This window comes from Notolabrus celidotus, chromosome 11 (assembly GCF_009762535.1).
Source record: "Notolabrus celidotus isolate fNotCel1 chromosome 11, fNotCel1.pri, whole genome shotgun sequence".
NCBI lineage: Eukaryota > Metazoa > Chordata > Actinopteri > Labriformes > Labridae > Notolabrus > Notolabrus celidotus.
In genome coordinates this window covers 9,805,644-9,827,226 of record NC_048282.1, presented here as the reverse complement: position 1 = coordinate 9,827,226, position 21,583 = coordinate 9,805,644, and the positions used below count along the sequence as shown (strand labels likewise).

General features: G+C 41.5%; 1 protein-coding gene and 1 long non-coding RNA gene across 2 annotated transcripts; one reads left to right on the top strand and one right to left on the bottom strand.

Moving 5' to 3' along the window:
* Positions 1–354: 354 nt before the first annotated feature.
* Positions 355–16,007, top strand: LOC117821126 (Krueppel-like factor 15). Its single transcript, XM_034695195.1, has 3 exons — positions 355–556; positions 2,255–3,829; positions 12,580–16,007. The coding sequence occupies exons 2-3, from the start codon at positions 2,343–2,345 to the stop codon at positions 12,746–12,748; spliced, it is 1,656 nt and encodes a 551-aa protein (XP_034551086.1). The 5' UTR covers positions 355–556; positions 2,255–2,342; the 3' UTR covers positions 12,749–16,007.
* A 1,417-nt stretch (positions 16,008–17,424) lies between these two features.
* Positions 17,425–19,264, bottom strand: LOC117821965. Its single transcript, XR_004633098.1, has 3 exons — positions 19,106–19,264; positions 18,655–18,806; positions 17,425–18,338 (listed from the first exon to the last, which is right to left on the bottom strand). It is a non-coding gene; the product is annotated as an uncharacterized LOC117821965 (long non-coding RNA).
* Between the last annotated feature and the right edge of the window lie 2,319 nt (positions 19,265–21,583).

Below are 21,583 nucleotides of genomic sequence, written 5' to 3'. Positions count from 1 at the left end.
GGCATTAATGGTCATATTACTGAGGGAGAAGAAGCTACACAGACATACAGTAAAAACACAACATCATAAACTGCATGGTCAGTCGTTGTTCATTGTTATGGGGGCATGAAAGTGATTTAAAGATCTTGTCAGACACACACACACACACACACACACACACACACACACCACACACACACACCACACACACACACCACACAAATACACACTCCCTCTCTGCACTGAAGCCAGACTTTGAGGCCAGCCTCTCTGTAAGGAGAACCAATTACGGCGCGCCGAGCAGGCGAGCCTTCATGAGCCGACCCCCCTAATTTGCCTGCTATAACATACCCAGCTCTGATCATGTGACAGGTTAAGCGAGCCGACAGCCCTCTGGAGAGAGTGAGTGATAGTGTATGTGTAGATAGAAGTGGTGTGTGTGCGGAGGCGCACAAGCTATGCAAAGCCCGAGTCTTGGAGGTATACTGCCATTACGCGCTATTACGCATTGACAGCTACTCTCATTGTAGAGCGCTCAGCGCGGCGGATCGGGATTTTGGATTTCTCACAAATACAGGTGAGTGCATTTTGAGTAAGGCACTGGTTGAGGTTTCACAGTAGAAGGGAAAGTGGTAGTTGAAGTGGGCTGTGGGTTTTCTGTTTGTCACTCAGGAGTGTGGTTGAAAGCGTGGCTCTGCTGAGTAAATGGAGAGGCATTTGGTATCCGTGTGCTACAAGGATGCATATACGAGACACGATGTGCATTGTGAAGCTGCTCTGACATTACAAAGCCTCTTTAAAATCCCAACAGAACTCAAGGCATGTGCGGCATTCTTGGTTTGACACATAAAGGAGCTGGAAAATGTTTTACATTTTTTTTCTGTAAACAGCTGTCGCAGTCTGCAGTCAAACATGCCATAAAAGCTCAAACTGACTGATTTTAGATCATGCAGCAGAAACCAGGAACGCACCGCGCGGTTAAAGCCTTTCTTGTGTTTCGAGATGGCAGGGTTACTCTAGGGCAAATGACTTAAGACTTGGCTAAGGTATTCTGAATCTGCCTTCCCAAACTTTTTCCATGAGGTATCGCCTGGGCAGTGGGCACCGCTGCAGCAGACCCAGCACTCGATGTCATGTGATGATATCTCATAATCATAATCTATCTGAGTCAAATTTTGGCGTCAGATCCTAAATTGCATACACTTCATTGTACTCTACCTCTAGTTCTGATAGTCTAACTCAAAGTCAATAATCACATGAATCTGTTGATTTTCTCGGAGTTCACCTGCAATCTCTATGTGGGGTTGTTTTCACAGGGCAGCTTTTGAGCTCTACGGAAGAGGGCGCACATTCATCCTGTTTTCAGTCTCCGTTTGAAGCCCTTTGAGGTTCAAACACGGTTTTATCGCCCTTTTTACGCATCATAAGTCACTTAGGTTAATGCATTTGAGACGACGTCTCATAACATTTCATCCATTTAAATTTAGACATGTTCCATTATTCAAGGTTGATGAATATAAATTCTAAATCATTCATGCATCATCTCTGTGAAATCTGATGGTTTTCTGTGTTTTCTGCGATGCAAAACATTGTTAATCCTTTCTATATTTGTGCATCCTCCTCTGCAGGAAGGTAAAGTTTAATTTCTTGAAGTTTATTAACAAATGTGTGTCTCTGTAAGTTATGTAACATTACAATTGTTTTATTGGTCAGGCTCAGCTGCTTTCAGGACCACTGCAGTGAAATAAATAGAAACTCATTTAATGACAGCAGAAACATGTGGCTTTAATGATAGTCATGGTGAGAAATGGGAACCCCTGATTCCACATGGTCAGCTTGAAGTCTGAACCAGCAGCTGCAACGTCCACACACACTCACATACACACATGCACACGCTCACTCACACTCTTCAAATTCCCCTTCCTTCACACATGGTGAACTTTCCTTTTGAAGCGCTATCATCTGCAGACCTTTAAAACAAGCAGCAGGTCGTGCAAGGAGACCAACACATAAGAAACATTTTCAAGGACGCTGTCTTTAAATCTTTTACATAAACCTCAGCGATCTGTGGTAAAACATTAACTGCCAGTCAAACTGACCACTGAGAGTAAAACTGTGCTGTCGTACTCTGTTCGACCGCCTCAGTACGAGAACCTTTTAATCATGAAGTTAGATTTAAAATCAAATGAAACAAACAACAGTCAGTAGTGTCAACAGACATTTCTGAATTAAGTGTATTTCTGAACTAAAATATTCTTTCATTTGTCTTTTGCAGGTTGAAATTCTTCCTTTTAAATCATCTATCTTCAGCAGAACAAATTGATCTTCAGAGCAGAGTCCAGCTGCCATTCATCCGCACAGGAATGGTGGATCATTTGCCACTTGGTGAGGAGACCTTCCTGTGTTACACCAACTCACCAGGGTCCGACTACAACTGCCTGAGTCATCACACCAATGGTGGCGTGACGCTGGGCATCATGGTGACTGACACAGGCATCTACCACCACCACCACCACCACCACCACCCTTACGAAGGGCTGACCCTGTCCTCCTCCCCTCGTCTCTCTGAGGATGACCTCAGTGACTCCTCCAGCCCTCGTTCCTCCCTCTGCTCCAGCCCAGAATCATCCTCACCAACGTTACGCCACGTTCTCAGCTCCAGCTACGAAAGCAGGAGCAGCAGGAGCAGTGAAAGCTGCAGCTCCTCAGGAGGAGAGAGTCAGGACAGTCTGCTGGACCTCCTTCTCTCACAAGCCTCTGTTAGTAGCAACTCTCATTCTTCCTCCTCTCTTTCCCTGTCCTCCCCAACCTCATCTTCCTCCTCATCTGTCCCTCTTTTACCAATGGGGCTGGCCTGGGACTCAAAGAGGGAGCAGCGGCTGAGTCTCCTTCAGCAGCAGGCCAAAGAGGACTGTTACGAGTTCCCTGTGTTCCTGGATGAGCTACAGGATCCTGCAGCACTTCTTTTTCAGCCAACCCTGGAGGAGATTGAGGAGTTCTTGGAGGAGAATATGGTGGTGGCAATGGAGAAAGACGAGGAGGGGAGCGATGAGGCGATGTCGCAAACATCAGAGGATACTGAGGCGGAAAGTTCGAGGACTTTCACAGGAGAATTCATATCAGTGCCACAAAACTCAGATCAGACTGTGCCTGTGGCTCATTCTCCTCTTCCCTCCTACTCAGAGACCAAACACACACACAATGCATCCGACATGGACTGCCCATCATCAACAGTGGATGTTAGTTGTATAGCTAGTTTGAGCTCTACAAGTGGTAGAGTTGATGGGATCAAACAGGAGGACTGTGGTTCACTGCCGGCCTCTTCAGAAGGTCCCAGTCCTTCTCCCAGTGTGCCTGTTATCCTTCAGATCCAGCCAGTACAGATCAAACAAGAGCCCAACCCTAGTGCCATTGCAGACGCTGTCACCCCAAAAACTGAATCACAGACAACGCTGGCCCAGCCGGATATCAAAATCGCCCAACTCCTGGTCAACATCCAGGGGCAGACCTTTGCTTTAGTGCCTCAGCTGCTCTCTCCGGCTAATGTTGCTAATGCTGGCAAAAATGGAATCACTGCTTCGCCCAAATTTGTGCGGATAGCACCGGTGCCCATTGCTGCCAAGCCCCTTGGACTTGGAGACGGTGGGTTGGTCGGGGGTTCCTCATCAGGGGTCCTTGCTGGAGGTCAGAGGTACCAGAAGAGTGCAGTTGCAGACCTTATCAAAATGCACAAGTGCTCTTTTCCTGGCTGCAATAAGATGTACACCAAGAGCAGCCACCTTAAAGCCCACCTGAGGAGGCACACGGGGGAGAAACCCTTCGCCTGCACATGGCCCGGTTGTGGATGGAGGTGAGCAAAACACAGTGTTTATATTTAAGACAGGATAATTCATAAAGTCAATAAGTTGATAGAGGGAGCTGACACCAAACAGGAAGTTGAGGATAAACTATAGCTATATCTGAACATTCATGCTACCTGTGGACTTAAGCCCATTTTACACATTCACTGCACTACTGAAGATGTGCGGAGGGGTTGCATGTGCAAACTCAATTGTTTTAATCTTTTAACCTGGTCATTGAAACAACTCTGACCTGCCACCTAGTACGAGTCTATTTAACGTCTAATTGATCCAATTTGTGAACGCAGCAGGTTGTTGGAGCACACACAGTGAGAGAGTGGGTGTGTTGTAGCCGTATAAGAGTTTTGCTGACAGCCTCAGTGGCCTGTTTGCATTGCAAAAATGTCCCCATACATGTCAGAGTAATATCAATACATAACAGGCATGGTTACTCAAGCCCTCCTCGTCACTTTGCATGCTCTTGCCAGGTGAAAACCCTCGCCAAAACCAACTGGAACGATTCCAATTGATAAGAATGTGCTCTGCAGACAATGTGCCACATGTGTGAAGAGACAAATCTGGACAATGTGTGCATATAGCTCCGAATCTATTTGCATCTAAAGACCTTGCACACAATGCACCTCAATCTGAGCAAAGGTTGAGTTAATGGAGATGTATAACTGCATTAATAGCACGGCTCAATGCACTTACAGGGTTAAGAGTTCTATATGTTTATCTACTCTTAGAGATACAGTTATCAAGGACATAAACTTCCGCTGTGGTGTGATATACTAACACTGTTGATAATTGACTTGTCTCAATGTGTGACTTTGATGGGATGTAGAGTTGCTCTTTATTGTTGGGTTGTTACTGATAAGACAGGACTGGGACACTCTTTAAATCATCAAGTGTGATTGGATGGAGCTGTTTTATTGTTTGTTTGTTTAAATCTCCTCTGAGGGATACAACTTGTCAGAAGATATTCAACTTTTAACACATTATTCCAAGAGTCTCTGGAGAAAGGGAGATCTACTTTGATCATAGATATGTATTTGATATAGAATAAGAGGATCAAGCGGGCTCAGCTTTGGGGCCCATCAAACTTCAGTTCTCATTTGCTTTCTCCTACGTTAGCCTTTTTGCCTCCACAATCTGTGTGTTTTTGTACCATGGTAAAGTTGTAGATTAGATAGAGAAGCGTTTCAAGTGTTCTGCAGGCAGACTTTGCCCCCTGCTAGTTGTTCCACTTGTTTGCTCTCTGTCTGCACCCATTAATGCAGCGCAGATACACTGGATTTAATCAAGTTCAAAGTTTTCACTGCACACAAGCCCACAGGATACACAGAATTACTTCTCAATCCATGACACATTTTTTAAAATCATTTGCTGCAAACGTGTGTAAAAAACATGTTTCTGTTCTTTCAGCCGTTTTCATCTGAGTGAGGCAGTCCTCATTTCAACTCTCGTATCCAAAGTACAAATGCCAACTCTTGACCTGTTGGTCAATGGATTCCACCCCTATGCACACAGTGATTGGCTAACGGTGCACATTAAGCCTTACGTGTGTGTGTGTGTCCGTGTGTGTGTGTGTGTGTGTGTGTGTGTGTGTGTGTGTGTGTGTGTGCATTACACAAATGGATGAAGGTAGGGTTAAGTTATGTTGAAAGAGAGGCAAGCGTTATTTGAAAGGTGAAATAATTGTAATGAGTTTAAGGGTGAGGTCACAATTTGTTCAAGGCTTTGGCATGAAAGTCAAGTTTATTTCTATTTCAACTTTCAGACACATGATACTTTAAACTATTCTACAGTGGCTTCATTAAAACCAAAACATGAAGAAAACCTGACGCTGCATTTAAAGGACAGTTAACATATAAAGCAGAAATAAGTCAAATAATTGGATATTAAACCTTTTTAAAAGTTGGAACTGTGCAGATGTTCATTATGCATCAGACTGAGCATGCAGATTAGAGAGATGAGTGGTGCACATGTGCCAACAAAGGACATTTAAAGAGACATACAAGTTTGACTTGGCCAGTTCTTTATCAGCCTCTTTGAGCCAACTGCACTGCACCTGCATAATGCACCACATGCATTATGTCTGCAAAGACACCCAAGTACTTGGTATGTAAGAATATTATGTAATTTTTAGTTATTTGGACAAACAGGTTGAAACAAGAAATTGGATGCTACTTTTGATGCTGCCTCAACTAAATCACATTATTTCCCCATATTAGGTAAGAATCAGAGTGTTAGAGGGTTTTGCGTTCATTGCTTTCAGAAGCCATGTAAAGCTGCTGCTGCTGATGATGATTCTGCTGCATTTAATGAAATACTCATGTTTTGGCAATGTGTTTGTGAACCAGCATTTTTCTAAAATCGGTCTCCTTGAGTGGTTGCAGCTTGTTCCACATAGTCTGCACTGTATTTCTTTTCCTGGGTATTTGGACTCCATTGTTAGAATTCAAAACACTCCTTTTGACTATGTTTTTAAACGTCTGGTACCAAATTGCAGCCATCTTTACAACATTTAGATTTTGTTCTGTGGATCTTGACTTCACTAAGGAATTGCAGGATAAAGACTCTCTTTTTTATGTCTGGCTCTTACATTCTTTTAGTTCTTCCTTTTACTGAGCTAATGAAATGACTCCCAGAGTCCTCGCAAAGGCACACTCCTTCAGTCTTTATATGACAGCAGCAGTGTACTGTATAATACTGTTGCCCTTTCCCTGCTCCTCTCCCTCTGAGCCAGGAAATGGAGTTGATTTCGCAGTCGGGCATCTCTTACCCTTTGTAACCTTAGAGTAGATGCATGTGTTGGCCTCCTCTGAAGTAGAGATGAGCGGTATTTCATTGGCTGAACTCCGACGTATAACTCAGTGAAAGTCGTATGTCTCCCTGTGCCAAACTATCATTACTCTCCGCCTCCCTGGCTGCAGTTTATGGTTGTGCTCATGTACAGATCCTGATGCACACACACACACACACACACAGTCACATGTTAACACTTAAAGGCACACATGCAGCCATCACACACACATGGGCATGCAGTATTTTTGTAGCTCTGACCTGCACGGTGACTGAGCGTTTGATGGCTGGGCTCAAACCCAAACAGTTTGCTGCACACTGTGACGTGTGTGTACTCGACATCTGTCACCGGGACAGCGTCTTGTTGTCCTTGTCAGCTGATGCTTTCATCGTCACGACAAAGCTATGTTGTTTGGTGATGACAGAGCAGTCAAAGATAGATTTAGATCCACTGACAGGCAAAGAGGGAACACTTACCTGACTATCCACCGACTGCTTTATAAGGGATGGGCATTAAACCTGCTTGATACAGGATTAAGTAGTAGCTATTGTCGATAACATCTCAAACTTGTGATATTTTTAGAGGGATCTAACAACCGATCACAATGACAAAGTAAAAGGGACATAAGGTGGTCAGTTTACACTCTTAAGTTTGGACTTTAAAGCCATAAAGATCAACTTCCTTCCAACTTAAGACCCATCATGGTCACTTGTTAGATTCTGGTTGTTTGTAACTTTATTATGAACTAGATAAAGGATTTAAGCCAAGTTACTAAGGAGAGAAACAAGCTTAACTTGCAACAAATATTGTGTTAGTCGCTGTTGTCTAGTTAGTTACCTGGTTGTTTGTTTTGGAGAGGAGTAGACCTCTGTAGAGAAGTGGTCTCTTGATTAAGTCCTCTTAAGAGAGGTAAACTGAGCTCAGGCTGGTAATGGTAGCTCAGCTGGCAGCCCCTCCTGATGCCCGTTGCTTTTAAGAGACTGGATTTTGATGTGAGCTGAGATTTTACCTACAGAACATGCTGGATGGTGGACAAACAAGATGAAGTTTAACTAATGATCCGTCTGGCTTTTGAGCTTCTGTCATAGCCAGGAAACTCCTGTTGGATATTTTTCCACTAAACATTAACAGCAGTAGCTCACTCTTTCCCAGTTCCAGGTCTCATTTCAGTCCTAAGTGTTGAAGTTGGCTCTGGATTCTGAAGTAGAGCCAGTTCACTTATTGGGCACTGCCAAGGTGCCCTTGAGCAAGGCTCCTGTTAGAGTGCAGCTCTCTTACTCTGACATCTCTCTGTTAGTGAACGTCTATAGGATCCTGTTTCCCCATGTGTGTGTGTGTTTTTGTTGCATGTTTAATCACAGAGAATTTACCCTTGGGGATTAATAAAGTATGTCTTGCATGCATTATTATCCCGTCAATTTAATTTAAAGCCAATCTTGATGGTAGGAAGCTGTGCAAGGTTCAGATGTTCAAGTTAAAAAGTATGTTTGAAGTAAGTGAAGTAAAGTGCAGATCCCTCTTAAGTCTTGTATTTAACTTAGAACCCCCAACCACTGGAAACGGAGAGGGCGCTAATGTGTCTTAAACACTATTTGCCAACCAACATTAAACAGAATAAGACGACAGCATTGAACAGCCAATCATGTTGCAGAGTGAGAGGTATGTGGGCTTAAAGATGTTTGTTGTAAATTTAAATAAAATTACCTCAATCTGAGAAAAAATTGTAACTTATTTGTAAAGGATAGCCCCTTGAGATGCAGCATCTCGTTGTCAAGGTGGTGGTCCCAAAAACAAGAATCTACAAACTAAAACTTCACAAAAGTCTCATCTTACATTAAAGACCTGCTTCCTGTTAGCACCGTCAGAAATGAGGGATTCAAGAGGCTTATCAGAAAACTAAATACAGATACAAGCTAAAAAAACATCTTCCACATTCACTCAGGGGCAAAAATCTGTTGTCAAATTTAAATGAAATAATGATTTGATATTTATCGTGATAATTATCAATATTGGCTGATATGAAAAATGTTATCGTGATAACATATTTTTCAATATCGCCCAGCTCTGATTTAACTCTGCAAGTATTTGTTCCTCGACGTTCTCCACTTCAGCTATTCAGTGTAGAAAAGACTGTTGTGCACATATGTTATTGATTCTCCTCTGGGACTGCGATCTTATTATCCTCAGACCCTCTACAGAGAGGTCAGCGAGTTTGCGGTCATCTAGAAAACTGCCTCTGTGCAGCGGGAGAAGATTCAGTGTCTTGTCAAACAACAAACTCTGGAATTGGATCCTGCTTCTCAGTCAAGAGAAGTTTTTATGGTTGCATGTAAAAAGCCTTGCATGTAACTTCTGTCCCTGATTATAACGCTGTCATGCTGTAATGTGATAATCCTCACATCTTACACTGAGCTGAAATTGAGCAACTCATAAACACAGTGACAAGAGACACAGAGGACTTTAATCTGACGTGATAAACATAACAAATCAAGTTGAGGGAATAAAAGATGACAGATTAAACTCTGTACAGTACAGCTCTTTGCCAATTTCTCTGTTACTGTAATCTTGCAGGTGTGGAACCGACAAAACCGCCCCACCTTCCTCGCCTGTTTTTACTATAACCTGTTGGCTGCAGAACAGAGTCTAAAGACAAGCTAGAACAAAGCCTGCATCTGTGTTTCCCACAGCGTTCACACTAATATGTGTACTATGTGTGGAGCTGAGGCCGAGCCAAGCCGCCCCGGGGACTCCAGGCTCTAAAAACCACACAACTCCATTTAAAAAACACTCAAAACTCATCATCAAAAGTGCCCTCCACCCTCAAAGTTATGAACTCAGTGACCTCGAAGGGAGAATGTACAAGTTAGATTAGCAGAAAGAGAAACAGCGGAAGAGCTAGAGCAAGAGAGAGTGCATGAGTTTGAGAAAGACAGACGTGGAGGGGCTGTGAAAGAGGACTGGCACGTGATCAGCCTTTCTGAAAAAGTGGGTTTGAAGAACAATCAGGCTGTCTATTTCCATAAGTCCTTAATGCATGTACTGCTGAAAGATCCCCCCTGGTGCAGCGTGTTGTGTTTGGTCTCAAGCCCAGTTTGAGTCATTAGAATAGCTGTACATGGTTTCTGTCGTGCCCCAGCTTGAAGCCATGATAGAACAGCTTTAGGGTGCAATGTGTGCATGTGCAGAAAACACAGATGAGCGCAAGCAACAAACGTGCCGGCACATTGAGTTCAGAACACAGAGAGAGACGGATGGCTTCTGATTTTTATCTCATTAATGAAACGTCTCTTTGCTTTGTAGATTTAAAGAAAACAAAATGACGACTAGCCTCCAGGCTGCGGTTGTCTGCTGTAGAGAACATGTTGTTTATGTTTGATCAGGTTTAATGTTAATGTTACTAACCGTGTGACGGTGGTTTTCAGATGACTACTTTGGACTGCAACTTTTTACTGTTTTGAATCAGTCCCTCAGGTCTCATTGGCCGTGTTTTCAGCAGCTTTGAGCTAAAATCAAACCGTGCGTTACCTGTCGGGCATCCACTAGACACAACTAAGAGCTAGCCTGTTTAAAAAACAAAGTCAAAGTCCAAACCATGAGCGTAACATGGTAATAATAGTGTTTTCAGCTTGTTTAGCTTCCCTCAAGTGTGCAAGTCTCTCGTTGAGCCAAATAAACCCTTCAATGTGAGCTTCCTGGTGTGCAGATCTTGTTGTTTTTCTTTGTGCTTGTTCATTTTGGATTCAGCACGCACAGAGGGATGTGTGTTAGTGCATTATGCAGGACAATGCATACAAATATTTGAGTATTAGTAGTCAGTGTTGTGTTGTATCTACTTTTGCAGCATTTACTGCCAACAAATGTCTTTAAACCTCCTGTGAAATGTTTTTATCTAGTGATCAAACAGACTGATAATAATGTGGATGCCTCAATGTGTCCCTGTAAAAGCAGACCAGACCATCAGAAAGAGGACTGATTCTTTCCCTAAGGTCATTTTAAATGCTTGTAACCATTGTTGCGTGGTAGGTGCAGAGAAAGTAAGTTATGGGACGCTGTAGGAACAGCCTTTGTGCACATTTCCCACTGCAAAGATTCCTAATGCGCGATATGTTTGACTTTTAAAGACAGAAGGCTGACATAATTCTTCAGCATGTGCAGGAGAATACAAGCAAGGAGTTAAGGAGTACTGCTTCGTCCACAGGAGGCGCCAAAAACAACTGAAACTGATAGTTCTTCGTTTGAGCTTTAAGCTTTTAGATGGACAGCACGCCTCCATCTCCTCCTGTTGTGAAAAGTGAAGCCAACATACCACCTCACTGAGTGTTGACATAATGTGCTGGTGGAGCCAACGCTTGTACAAAGAGTGATCTGGCAGGTGGAGCCGGGGGACTGATGTAACACCCAGATCACTAACCAAAACACACATTTAACTTATCAATAAAACAACAGAGGTCGCTCAGGTCGGTCCAGTCCACAGCAGAACAGACTCTCGTGTCGGTTTGAAGCAAACACGCATGCTAGCGGGGAGTTCAGTGACTCTTGTGTTTGTGTTTGTTATGTTTCTCTCACTGCTCCTCCTCTACTCTGATGCAGGAGCTCGGGTTTGTCAACATAGCTGTCGATCAGGAAGTCACATCCCCTCTTTTAGATATCAAATAACTAACGAAAACAAAACTGATAAATGAACCAACAGCATGCTTGAAGAAAATTCAGTTGACATGTATTTTAATTTCATAGTTTGACCCATGTTCCATCTGTTCACATGGAGAAGGCAGGCTGTATGACTTCTACTGCAGCCTGCCACCAGCGGTATCTCTAAAAAGTTACAGCTTTACTCGGGAAAGCTGTTGTTACCTGTCGTATTTATGAGTTTAGCATGAATGTGTGCACTGTAACAACTTCTAGTCAGTCCCCCAACTTCCTGTGTACTGATCTCAGAAACTGATGACCACTAATCTTCTTTGTAGAGCAAACCTCAGTTTGTGATTTGTTGAGTCCTTCCTTTATGACCTGATGCGGCCTCAGATAATTATCAGAAGGTAATATGCTGACACACTAAACAAAGATACGAACACATCCTCCCTGTTGCTTGGTATCGGGCCAAATCAAACTTGACTGTGAGGATGCAGGTTAACAAGATCTCAGCTATAAACAGTCAGCCCAATGACTCCTCCTGTTGGAGTGTTTGTTTTCAGGTTCTTTGCTTTTAATATTGCTCGGCTTAGCTTTACAAGCTCTGTCTGTTATCTTCTTTTTATTACAGAGCCATTAAAATGATGAATAGGCTGGTTGCGTAATCCACTTCTGGAGTGGAAATGGTTAGAAATAACTGACAGTGACGTTTTTGCATCTCAGTGAATTATCGCCTTCATGCTTTGAATCTGCTGCTGTTTCCTACTACTGAAAAAGCTTGGGGAAATCAATCTGTGCTACAGATTATTTTGAACTTAACAGCTTTACTAATATGTATACACACACACACATACAGCAGCACAGCAGACATGACTCTATCATCCACTTAACCCTTCACTGTCATAGTACCCAAGCTGGCTGCAGCCCATAGAGACCGGAGCAGAGGCGGACAGGAATAGACTGAGCTTGGATTTTCACTCCTCGTGTGTGAAGCTAAATATGGATCGGCTCTTAAACTTCACAGAGGAGACGCAGGGCAATATACATATCACACCTCTCAGATTACACTCATATAAAACAGCCTGGCATAGCGTGTGTGTTATTTGGTTATTTTTATATTGGAAGTGCTCCAAACAAAGAGAGGGTTTGGTTTAATCATAGTACAAAATGGCAGAGGGGTCGTCTCATTTTCTTTATTTCATTTCAGTTTTTTCTTGACTTTGACAGATATGAAACACCAAACTACTAAGACCAAGAGCAGAATAAAAGAGATGCTTAATATTCAGTAAAGTTTAATGAATCTAAATCTGTGCTTCCTCTCGGCAGGTTCTCCCGGTCCGATGAGCTGTCCCGACATCGGCGCTCCCACTCTGGAGTAAAACCGTACCAGTGCATTGTCTGCGAGAAGAAGTTTGCCCGCAGCGATCACCTGTCGAAACACCTCAAAGTCCATCGCTTTCCACGAAGCAGCAGGACAGGACGCTCTGCAAACTGACTCCTGTGACCCCGCTCTGACAGACTGACGCTAAGCGGAGAGTTCGCAGGGGAGGGGGCTGTGACGGTGTGTGTTTGTGTGTGTGTATGACGAAGGACAGAGGAGGCTGAGGGGTGAAAGTCCAAACACCTTCAAAAGGAGTCTGTGTGGGACTTGTGTGTGTTTGTGTTCAAATAAGTACGCCTGACGTACGTTCATGGTACTGTGATAATTTATTGGGTGGGGAGGAAAAGACTGTAAAACTGTTACTTGACACAACACCCTCAGAGGGGGAATAAGCTTCTTGTATATTTTTGTTTCAAATCTTTTTTATTATTATTGAAGAAAGATTTGCTATTCAGAGTATTTTTACACTTTGAGATGTGTTTAATGGTTGTTGGAGTAAAAAGCCTTATAACAACACAAGATGCATCACTTAAGGGATCTGCTCTATCAAAAGTGTTTCCTTCATTAGTCATCACTTTTAATGGCTTAACTTTAATTGTTTGGGGACTTGGCTTAATTCGGTCCCGACAGACAGACAGAGTAACTGATGTACATTCCTTTAGCTCGGGATTTATGATGTTTTTGTCGCCTTTCAGTGCCATTACAGGAAAAAAAAACTCTCATAACCTCAAATATGAGAACAAAGCTCAAGTCGTGTCATTTCAGGCGTAATTATCACTGAAAACAAAACATTTTTGTTGTCAAGTAAATCAGATATGGCTGTTTTTGTTGTGACTGGACCCACCTTTTCACATCTGGTCAACATGCTGTTATTTGGCCTTTTTAAAATCACACCAAAATTTGGTGCTGCAGCTACTTTCTTTAATGTCCTACAAAATATTTCAAGCCCCATCGATACGTTTTTACAAAAGTATCTGCTCTGTCTTCATGTCACTTTATTAACTGAGTGTCACTGCTGTGAAAAATTATACAAGAGGTGGAAATTTTAACGCACAATGGAAGGCCTGGGAATGAGTTTGGAATATATAACATGTCTTGCCTCTGCTCTTGCCAAATCACAATCACAGTTACCTTTTCAAAGTGGAAAGCTATCACAAGATCACCAGAATATATATATTAAAGTAAGCCTATGTAATTTTTTCTGAAAAGTAGGGATGTAAGAAGATATCAATACACTTAAGAATCACATAATTGTGTTTTGTGATTCCATAACGATCCTCAAAAACACTTAATTGTTGGAAAATCAATGCCTGTGTGCTGTTTTAAACCCCTGTGGCCTGTTAAAGCTGCGCCTTAAGTTAGAGTGCAGGGTCCACACCAAACCATAACTTGTTAGTTTGTACCTTAAGTTGTTTCATTGTTTGTTGCACCATGCAGACATAAGGTTCATCTTTCATTCAAATTATCCAAAATATTGAAATGACTTTTTCCATCCTCATCTGGCCGATCAGGGGAAGATCTTCTTCATGGAATGCTAGTTTTAGTGCTGACTCCCATGTCTGATTGCCTCTAAAGAGGCTAACAGCTGAAAATAACCTCCTTAAACTCCAGTTAACAGACTTAAAGGTATGTAAAACCTGACAAAGCATTCAGTTGGTTAAACCTGGGACATTAGTACTTTATAGATATTTGTCGGGACTTGCGACAAATGGTCATTCTGCCGTACACCACCTCAGAGCTAGTTGTAAGATTTAAGACGTAGCTTAAATGTAACTTATACTGGTGTTGGAACTATCTCAGCTGGTGTAACCTCTAAAACATAAGCAGCGTGTAAACTCTGCCTTAAAGTAGAAGTTACGTTCAAATTAGGCTACATTTGAATATATGCTCAGCTGGTGCAACCCAGGGCTGGAATCTTTCTCCAGCTAATAATCACTACAACCTAAAAATATAAGCAGGGACAGGAAAGAGTAAGCGCAAATTGGTAGTTTTTACTCAAACAAAAGCACACAGTCGAGCTCAAAAAGGTGGAACTTGTTACCTTGCTGACGATATAAAAATGCATCAAATTGTGACCCCCTATATTGGGATAAGATTGCAAAATTCTGCTGGATTGAACAGCCGTTACTATTAACACGTTTTTTTATCCACCATAAGCTTCTGCTCATACTTGATTGAATAAGTTGGTAGCAGCCAAACATCTAAGTGTACTGGATGAATTTACATTTTAATGTGTAAGATAACTAATGTGCTACTGCTTCTTTCAAAAGCTAAATAGCTTTGCTTTACCTTTCTTGCAGAGCCATGGCTCAATATTAGCTCCCAGTGAAGCCTCTATTCTTGCCAAGTCCAGTTTGTTTGCCTCTTCCTTTCACTAATGATTTAATTTAATGTTTGCAGATCAAATTTAACTGGAATTTTTTTGTACTTGTTGCCCATCTGTAGAGACTTTAATCGTAACACATCAAAGAACAAAATTAACTGGAACATTTTTAAATCTCTTTGAGTTTTTATCAAAGTTAAGTCCCTGCTCTTGAACATATCAGATCTCTCGCCATACAATGAGAAGCCTTCGTGTTGTACTGTAAGGGAACAGTGCGCGTTGCCTGTTATATCAAACATGTCTGGACAGATTTCTCTTGTGTGCATAATTCTGAATCTTTGCTCAATTAAGCCAAAAAAAAAGTCACAAAACTCTGCACAGAGTCCAAAGATGGTTTCTGGTGCCAAAGAGTCGCGGCTCCATGGACGACGTTCAGCGTTCGAATGGTTTAAGAAAGGGATGTTATTGTTTGACCTTGCATTGAGTTTTGGAAATGTTTGATTTGCTACAATGATTGACAAACCCTGCAAGTGTTTGATACAGATCACCTGAACGAGACGAGGTGTGTGTTATTGTGTGTCAGGCATTCCTTCCATACAATGAGTGAAAAGGCTTTTCTGAATGGATGTCACATATGAGCCAATGAATGTATGTAAATACTTTGTACATAAGAAAGGAGACGTAAAATATTCTTGTAGTGATTTCTTTGATTGTGAAAGATTTTTTTAAATATGTAAATATGTAACATGATAATTCATATATATGGTGGAAATGTGGTAACTTACTTTTTGTCAGGTTTTTACACGACACGAGAACAACATGCTCTAAAAGGTTTTATAAAACATCCATAGAACGAAGACTATCACCTTTTCTTGACTTGCACAGCCACTTTGTCAGGTGCTAATAGCAATACAGTATAATGAAAGACGTGATGAGTATGTTATGTGCTCTGTAAACACTTCACAAAGAATGAGTTGCTTTAAATCTTATATATTTGCTTTTGTTCTTACATAAACTATATTTACAATAAAAACAACCAAAGATGCAAAACGTTTGATGTTTGTCTTTTTTGCTCCGAACAAGATTGGTCCTCCCTCATGATGCTAACGCTGCTGCATTAATGTTTTTTCTTCCTTAAATTTTGACCAGGAAGAATGATGGTGAATAAAGGTAGTTAAAGCTTTGCAAACCCAGTCTTTGCAGAATCTTGAAATCTGTGAATAAGATGTCTTTAGATGTGAAGAGGGCTGCACAGTGATGCAGTGAGTTGCGTAGTTGCCACACAGCTAGAAGGTTCCTGGTTCAAATCCCCCCCGTCGGGCGGTTGCCTTTCTCCCACAATCCAAAAACATGACCCCAAACAGGATAAGCAGTCAAGATAATGGATGGATATATGTAAAGAAATTTAAGAGTTACGTTTTGAAACTCTTCTCAATGTCTTAATAAAAGTCAGATTAGTTCAATGCAAGAGTAGTCAAAAAAAAACAAATTATTATAATATGTACCGTGTTGGCCTGGATGTGAGAAGTTTTTTTTTTTTCCTATACTTAGTTCACCAAAATTTAAAGGCACAGTAAGGGATTTGAACTGATTCTGAAATAGACTTCCTCTCATAGTGATGCCTCTTCGTGACCTGCAGAGTAAAATGAGATTATCAGCCTCAACATTGTTTATTTCTTTATACTACATTTTTTTAAGTTATATTTTTGTGGGCTTTTGCCCCATTATTAGACAGGGGAGGACAGTGGGTAGCGCTTGAAACTGGGAAAGAGAGTGAGTGGGAATGACATGTTGGAAAGGGGCCACAGGCTGGAATCAAACCTGGGCCAACTGCTTTATGGGTGCTCAATTTAGCCATTAGGCCAAATGCACACCCGCTGGTAAAGTTTGGCTTTGAGAAGTAAGTTATCAAGCAGGAGAAGTTAGTCTTCTTTAGATAATTTTCTCTTGACATGATGTTTTATCCTCATGTCTGATACTGGAGCAGGGTTATTAAACAGACGTACGTTTTCTGTTTAAGAATTGTTTCAGACAGAGAAACTCTACAACCAGGACTTTGCTAGCTAAAAAAGCTAAACGTATATGAAACGTCTATAACACGTCTATGTTTATGCTGGTGTGTGAATGCTTCACTGCTCTTTGAGGACTAAAGAGATAAACCGTGTTCATATTTGTTTTATTCAGACATATATTGGGACACCGGAGCTCACATGACACCAGGTAATGTTAAACCAGTAGGCCTACATATGCTCACCTTTTGTAAGCTAACTAATGCTAATAAATCAGAGTTTACAAAGTTTAGTTGTTGTGTTGTTGCAGTTAATTATCTAATTTAGTTACAAATCAACACATTACTTCATCTCTGCATCTTGAAGAAAGTGTTTGAACAAAGAAAAGTAGGATGAAAAAAGATCTGTATTCATTGATGTAATCTAACAACAGATGAGACACATCTTTATATCAGAGGGTGACGATGCTCATGGGAAATGTAGTCTTCATCTAGTAAAACACTACTGACTATTCCCCAGTCAAGGCAACATGAAAACAGCAGATTATTGATGTAACTCGTGCAAAAATTTCTGACACCAGTCATCTTAAAATACTCTGAATACCCGAGGAAGTCATCTTTCAGTGATGGCACATAATGATTGCAGGTTTAAAGGAAACAAAGGGATCACCTACATTGGCTTTAATTCATACGTGTCCTGCTTTCAAAGATGAAGCGCTTTCTTTCATGGTGTTTTCTGGAGTGTATTTTAACTGTCAAAATAAAACCCCATGCAGAAAAGGCTCATTCAGTGACTCATATATAAACCGTATTGTGCCTTTATGTTTTTTTAATCACACGCAGCTCAGGCAGAGACAGAAAAGGCTTGTTTCCCGTAAGGTTGCATAAGAAACGTACAGCTGGGAAACATGAGAAACGTCAAAGTGAGATTCGTACCACATGGTTAATTTGCATGGAAATTATACCCCGTCCCCTGCTCCTCCTTCATCCAGACTATTCTTCTCACCACCACTTATCTCCCTGTCCTCACAACTTTTTAAAAAATGCCTTCGGATGCTTTCTGGTTGGGAGTGTGTTGCTGAGTCATGCTGTGAAAAGCAAAGAGGTAATTGCTAAGAAAGAGGTAGCAGCAAAAGCCAGCTCTGTGTGTGTGTCTGTTCTGGTTGTATATCATGGTGATTTATGAGCCGGGCCGGTCTCAGAGGCATTCTGGGATGCAGCAGGAGGATTTAATTCAACACATGTGGGACTGAGCTGCTCTCGATTGGCTGCTCAGGTCAGGTTTAACGTTCAGGCTCCTCCTTTGTTGATGTCTGTGGGTCCAAACTTTGTAAAGGGGTCATAACTCCAGAGACCCGTCAGCCTGTGTTGATCTGACAGAATAATAAAAGAGAGGTGAGTGAGATCACAAGACACAAAACACCATGACAAACTTTGACACTGATTTCTTACAACGCCACACTGAGCACGAGAGTTTGTAGCTCTTGAATGGTGATTGTTACAAAACTAAAACCCAGGAGTATAATAATTATAATTATTATGTCTTTACACATCCAGCTCATCAAAACAGAGAGATGAGTATGAAGGAAGGCTTGGTAATTGTGTAAATTAACAACCCGGTAGCTGGACTGAAAGCAAATTTAACATCACAGAATATAGTGAGGATAAAAAATATAAGGACCCATCTACCTTGTTTATGTTGTTAATAATGGAAAGACCAGGGACACACTGGCGAGATTACATCCCTCAGCTGGCCTGGGAAAGTGACCGGGAAGAGGAGTGTCTGGGCTTCCCTGCTGAGACTGCTGAGACTACTGCCCCCGGGACCCTGCTCGAATAAGCTGAGGAAGATGGATGGGTGGATAATGGAAAAATAACAGATGTGGTAAATATGCAACACTAGATCTTTCAGGTTTAAAGCTGTACTGTTCAATAGTGAGTGTATCATCCACACGGGATGCCGGTTAGCTCGGCCGTTAGTGAAAAACTGGCCAGAGAACTAGCATGGAAGCTCGGCTACGAAACGCTTAAGACGGGGTCAACTGTCATGACTTGAGGAAACACATAAGTGAGGACCCAAATGCAGATTAATAAACACACAATGTAATAACTAAAGTTCAAACATAAACAGATGTCTTACCAAAATGTCCATGGCATGAATCCGAAAATGTCCAACTAAAGATCACAGAAATACAAGAACAACCTCAGGGAGAATGAGGAGGGAGGAGGAACGATGATCCTATACACACAGGGTGATTAAACACTGATGTGACATAAGACAGCAGTGAAATAAATTGGAAGTTATCAAACTGGAGGGAAAAACACAGGAAGTCAAACCAGACTGGACACACTAGTAGAATACTTCAAAATAAAACAGGAAACATGAAACACACAAGGAGTAAAGAAACAAGGATGCTGTCTCACAAAATATGTCAAGAAACCACAACTGAAGAGCTCGAAGAAAACTGAAACTAATAATGACTATAGAAGACAAGAATATATGACACCAAGGAAAACACATGGTAAGGGTTACAAAATAAAACAGGAAATGAAGCCCAAATGCAGAAAATCATCTTCACTTTACTTAATTATTAGAAAGTGATACAGACGTATGTGAGTTTCTTCAGTCTGTCATAAGTTCCATACATGACAGTAGAGGCTCTCTGGGTTCAAAAACAGGCTCAGACCTTGTCCACTCGTAGGTTCCTCAAGGTTTTTCTCCAATGTTTAAAAAAAATTCTGCCCTTCACATAAGCATAGCAGGGCATTAGTTGGCCATAGTGTGTAATCAGTCTGTCATGACAACCACCAAAGAAGAACATTGTGTGCATGGATATTGAACATCGTCTTGAGTGAGCTGTAATTGTAAAACTGTGTATGGATTGGCGAGTTGAAAGCTATTGCGCTTGACATATTTACTTGCCCCTACGCCACGATACAATGATGATGAACGGCCAGTTTTACCTGTAAACATGCAATTAAACTGAGTTCTGATCAGATGTACGCCAGTTACCCACCAACTTGGCACATGTGCAACATGTATAAACAACAATTGTCGTGCATAAGTAGATGTAGTGACGTCAGAAACTTCTTAAACTTTCATATTCGCTTCCACATGAACACACTACAAAACAGACTTTTCAAAAATCCCCACCTTGGAGGCATTGTAGAAAATGTCCCTTTTCGGTGACCCAAAACTCTGTTTGCATATGAATTAAGCATCAGAGTTTACACACCTGCACCACCATGTGACTCTCTCTCCTGCTCTCCAGTTAGCACAGAAGTTTCTCTTCTCTCTCCTTCGATCTGCAGTGTACTTGACAAGTAGTGAACAAAATTGGCCACAACATGATCACGAAAGTGCAAAACAATGAAGAAACTCCGCCTGCTTGTTGCTTTTCAATGCAGAAACACAGACAACATTATTATTGCCTGGATGGAATAAGTGCTGCAGCGTGTGAAACGCACGAGCTGTAAATGGAACAAACTCTTTGTGTCTGAGAGTCTAAATTTCAATGATGTTGCAACATAAATGGCTACATGTGTTTTCTTTTGTTCTTTCATTACCATTTAATTGCTCTGTCTCTCTCAAACAAATACAAACATTCACAACACACACACACACACACACACACACACACACACACACACACGCACACACACACATGGTCTGAACTTGGCAGAGAGATGTACACAGTTGCATAACAGTTATCATTTGATCCCTGCTGTCAAATCAGCACATAGCCCATCGTAGTTTGCTACTTGGTAACTTGCCTCTGACCTTCAGATTTGTGTACAGTATCTGTTTCTCTGGCTAATCATAAAAAAAGTAACACTTTGTATCCATTGAAGTAAGCCAACTTATAGTTATTTAATTAAAACAAAACAAATATCACAGTGGAAGAATTGTACCACTCTTTTTCCAAGAAGACATTAAAGCTGCTTTGTGAAGTTTTTGACCACTAGGGGGGTAAATTATTAGAAAATCAGGAAGATGGATGGAGCCGTGATGATGATTACAGTTGTTTTAGTTTGAATATTGAAAAACTTGTGTAACATTTTGCATGTAGCAGTGACCGAGCAACATCATCATAATAACGATCATCCAATCAAAGTTGGTCTCAAAATTTTGTTTCTCTTAACTCTTAATCGTAAGGTTTCTATTAAGAGGAAAAATGTCAGCAATTTTTCACTTCTAGTACTTGGAACTTTAGTGTCCGAGCAGCTACTTTTGAAAGTACAATATTTTCTGCAAATGTATTGTTGAGTTTGTTTCCACTAGAGTCTAAAGACGTGTCAAGCTTTGGCACTTCAGCTGTGAAAAAGCCTCACCTGTTTATCTGACTTAATTGAGGAAACACTCCGTCAGTCTTTGTAATCAATGAACATTTTCACAGCTGGGCTAAACGGTGGTGCATGGTGAACACTGTTGTTTCACTGTAAGAAGGTTTCTTGATTGACTCCCCTGCTGGGCAGGAGCCTCCCTGTATGGAGTTTGCCTGTACTCCCCTTGCCTGTGCTGGCTCTCTCCAGGTACTCTGGCTTCCTCCTACAGTCTAAATACATGCTCATCAGGTTAATTGGTGAAATGCTTTTTTCAAGTTGGCAATTGCTGTGA